Source organism: Plectropomus leopardus, unplaced genomic scaffold (genome assembly GCF_008729295.1).
Source record: "Plectropomus leopardus isolate mb unplaced genomic scaffold, YSFRI_Pleo_2.0 unplaced_scaffold1682, whole genome shotgun sequence".
NCBI classification, from domain to species: Eukaryota; Metazoa; Chordata; class Actinopteri; order Perciformes; family Serranidae; genus Plectropomus; species Plectropomus leopardus.
The window spans coordinates 1-4,480 of record NW_024618077.1 but is presented as its reverse complement, the minus strand read 5'-3'; the positions used below and the strand labels follow the sequence as shown (position 1 = coordinate 4,480).

The window sequence follows — 4,480 nt, the reverse complement described above, 5'->3', positions numbered from 1 at the left end:
AAATACATTGTAATATATTTTCTATTAAATGACATTGCATTGATCAGGTATTAAAGTCAAAGTTGTGACTTTAAATGCAACATTATAGAGTCCAAAAAATGTGTATTGTATCTTTTTTCAGTCTCATGCACTGCAGCCCAGTTTTAACAGAAAGTTTTTTTTCTTTGCCTGCAGGACCAGAGGTGACAGTTTGGATGGGAAAATGTCCCAGAAAGACACAGGCAGCACTTCATCACTCATGGCGCTTCACTCAGATTCACATAAACAAACCATCCTGAGCAAATTTGACAAGCTCAGGAAGAGAGACCTGCTGTGCGACATCACTCTGGTCGTGGAGGACGTGCACTTCAGGGCGCATAAAGCCCTGCTGGCCGCGAGCAGCGAGTACTTCTCCCTCATGTTCACAGAGGAGCATCACGTCAGTCCGTCGACGTACCGGCTGGACGGTATGGCAGCTAAGATGTTTGCAGCAGTGCTGGACTTCATCTACAGCGCGCAGGTGTGCGTGGAGGAGAGCGCCGCAGAGCAGCTGCTGGCCGCGGCTTGTCTGATGGAGGTCAACGACCTCGTCAAGGTGCTCAGTGAACGGGGGTGTGATGGGGGAAAGGGTGACACCATCGAGGCGGCAGATGTGTCAAAACGCAAAAGAGGACGACCAAAGAAAAACGTGCCAGTGACGGAGCTGGAGGAGAGAGGCGCGCCATGTGCGAGCGCAGAGGACGCGCGGGATGGACGCGTGAACGGTGATAATGAAGAAACGGAGTCAAATAAAGACGATGCAGATTTTAATCCAGGAGCCCAACAGAGCCGACAGAGCAAACGCAAAATCAGGCCACCGGTGAAATACAAGAGCTACAAGGTGGGCAGCGACACGACAGTGAGTAAAGAGCCCGGGAGGAGAGGCAGGAAAAGGAAATACCCCAACACCGAGGCCCGGTGTGAGGACTGTGGCAAACTGTTCAAAAACCACCTCTTTCTGAAGATTCACCAGAGGACTCATACAGGTAACTATGTGTTTTTGTGACCTTTTTAATGGCCTACGATACGATTTTTGTATGACAAAAAAGTAGTATGGTATGTAAAATGCCATGCTAAAGTGTGCCGTTAAAATTAAAATGTCATAGAAAAGTTTGTCATAAAAATGTTATGAAAAATACATAGGACAGTATGTCATTAAAAAACTAATAGTTTGTCAAAAGATTCAATAACAAATGTCATAGTGTAGTGTGTCAAAGCAATCTTAAACAAACTCATGGTATGGTCTGTGAAAATATTTCATAAAAAAGTCATAGTTTTTCAAAATAATTACACAAAAAAGTCAGTCTTGTATGTCAAAAAAATCTTTAAAAATGTATGGTACAGTCTGTAAAAAAGGTTTTAAAAAAAAGTCAGTGGAGGATGTAAAATTATTATTTTTTAATCATAATAAAAAAAATTAAAAAGGCACATTATATGTAAAAAAATGTTTTAACAAAGTCACATTATAGTATCTTATTTAAAGAATCATTAAAAAGTCATAGAATAATATGCCAAAAAAGTAATTTAAAAAAGTCACTATGTAGTATGTCCTAGAAATGTAATAACAATTTATAGTGTAGTATTTTAAATTATTTAATTAAAATCACTTTGTAGATTGTCACAGAAATGTAATAAAAATGTATAGTGTTGTACTTTAAAGCATTTCATTAGTAAGTAGGAAAGTGCGGGAACTTTTATTGTTATAACACTATACTACGCTCACTCAAATCTTAAATAGTTTTGATGAAAAACTCTTAAATAAGGAAACAGCGTGTGGAGGGTGATACATTGAGGAAAAGGGTTGAGGTGCCACCGTAAGCGGCTGTTCACTCCAGACAAGGAAGATGGTAGATATCTTACCTGGAGCAAAGTTTTTCAGAGCTGTGGGGGGCAGAGGTGGATCTCCTCTGCTCCTCGTATTGTCGGGGACCGGATCCTCTCCTCTTTCCTGGGAGAAGCTGGCGTCCAGACGTCTGCTGTGTCAGCGCTCGTGATCCTCTAAGCAATGGAAAGAAGTTATTTTTGTCCACATCAGGTGTGTGTGTGTCCTTTATGAGCTTTGTCGTTGGGTGTGTTTCCTGACTTTACATTGAGGACACCTGATTCAGGAGGTGAGGCGGAGCCATAGTGAGGACAGCATAATGTCTATATGCACGACTGAAGGAGGTGGATTTGCTTGAGGCTCGGGATTCACTTTGAATTTGTTGATACGAGGCAGGCTGAACTTGTTTTCTCTGACGGCCCGGCTGCTCACATTTTAATAAGATCAGTTTTATCTTTTTCACATTATTACCTGATGGAGAAAAGGGTTTTTTTTCTTCTGGCTTGGCAGCAGTACGCTTGTGTAAACAACAACAAAGTTTTAGGATAGTTTGTCATAAAAATATGAACATTTTAAAATCATTTTAAAGAAGTCACTTTATAGTATGTCATGATTTTTTTTTAAAATAAGTGAAATTATAGTAAGTTATTTTAAAAAATCATGGTATACTACAATATAAAAAAAAAATCACATAAAAAACATTAATCATTGTATATTTTAAAAAATGATAAAAGAAAGTCAACATATGGTAGTACATTCAAATCATTTGAAAAGTCAGACTATAATTATGTCACAAAAACTCATTTAAAGAGTCATAGTTACAACATTCCCCCTTCTGAAAGGAAATAAAGGAAAAAAATGACCCAAAAAATAATCTTAAAAAAAAAAGTCATACTATAGCATGTCATTTAAAAATTAATAAAAACATCCTAGTATAGTACTTTATAAAAGTGATGAAAGAAGTCATGGTATAGTTTGTAAAAAGTCTTGCAAAAATATGTCTTAAAAAATAATTGAAAAAGTGATAGGTGAGTATATTATCGAAAAATCAGTTCAAAAGTGATAGAATAATGTGTCAGAGAAAAACCTATATTGGTATCCTATCCAATGTCAGAAATCATTATACTGTACCAAAAATACATTTCAAAAAAGTAACTGTGTAATATGTTATGAAAAATTATGTTTAAAAGTTATAGTTTAGTGTGTCATTTAAAAAATCTCTAAAGTCATAATACAGTATGCCAAAGAAATAATCAAAAAGTAATTTTGTGGTATGTCATAAAAATAAAAGATCCATAGTATCGTCATAGTATAGTGTGGTATATCAAAATCACAAAAAAGTCATGGTATAGTTTGTCATAAAGATAATTAAAACGTCACAATGTAGTATGTCATTTAAAAAATCATAGTATACAATGTTGTTTAAAAATTCATTTAAAAAGACATAGTATAGTGTGACATATCAAAATCACGAAAGTCATGGTGTAGTTTGTCATAAAAAAATAATTAAAAAGTTGCAGTGTAGTGTCATTGAAAAAAATCATATAGAATGTTGTTTAAAAATAATTTAAAAAGTCATAGTATAGAATAACGTTTAAAAATTCAATAAAAAAAGTCAGTATAGTATGTTGTTTAAAATTTCATTTAAAAAGTCATAGTAAAGTATTCCATATCAAAATCACAAAAAAGTCATGCTACAGTTTGTCGGGAAAAAAATCATTAAAAAGTCGTAGTGAAGTATGTCATGTAGAAAATCATAAAAAAAAAAGTCATAGTATAGAATGTTGTTAAAAAATCATAATATAGTATGTTTTTAAAAAATTCAATAAAGAAGTCATAGTATAGTACGTCATAAAAACATTAAAAAAGTCACAGTATAGTTGTGGTTGGTTGTCTCTCAACCTCTCGTCAAACTAACTTCACTTTTTGCTGCTCTGGAGGTGATACTGCACGTACCACCTGAATATACATCGGTACCTCTCACTGCTTTCTTTCTTTTGTTCCTCAGGTGAGAAGCCTTTTCGGTGCCCGGTTTGTGGAAAGGGTTTTACCCAGAAGCACACTCTGCTGGTTCACCAGCGCATGCACACTGGAGAAAAGCCGTTTGTTTGTACCATCTGCTCCAAAGCGCTCTCCACCAAACACTCCCTGCAGGAGCACATGAACCTCCATGAAGGTAGTTTCACAGAAAGTTTATCGTGCTTTATTTGTTGTACTTGGGCTTTCTCCCTATGCACTGTATATTATGCGTCTTTTAAAGCATCCGTCATAAATGTGCATCAGCAAATTCTGGAAAGATTATTCACTTTTATACATTTTTAAAGCAAGGAAATTATAGAAAGTTATTGACCATTTCTAAACCTGCATCTGTAGAAGACAAATCCTTCAGCTGTGATAAATGTGGAAAGACCTTCAATCAGAAGAGGCAACTTAAAAGCCATTACAGAGTTCATACAGGTGAGAAACACACCCATTTATCAGCAGCAGGTTTATTTGAGTATTGTCACTATAAAAGCTCAAAAATATTGTTTTATTCTCGTTTTTAATTGAAGGCAAATCACTGCCAGAATGTGCTCAGTGTCATCACAAATTCATGGACACGGCTCAGCTGAAAAAACACCTGAGAACTCATACAGGTAA

At 35.8% G+C, this 4,480-nt stretch overlaps 1 protein-coding gene across 1 annotated transcript; it reads left to right on the top strand.

Moving 5' to 3' along the window:
* Positions 1 to 174: 174 nt before the first annotated feature.
* zbtb24 (zinc finger and BTB domain containing 24) lies at positions 175 to 4,473 on the top strand (the record flags this gene model as incomplete). The annotated part of the gene is made up of 4 exons (XM_042514903.1): positions 175 to 1,004; positions 3,849 to 4,016; positions 4,214 to 4,297; positions 4,393 to 4,473. Coding segments are annotated over exons 1-4 (1,135 nt in total), but the record flags the coding sequence as incomplete, so codon positions are not given.
* Positions 4,474 to 4,480: the final 7 nt, after the last annotated feature.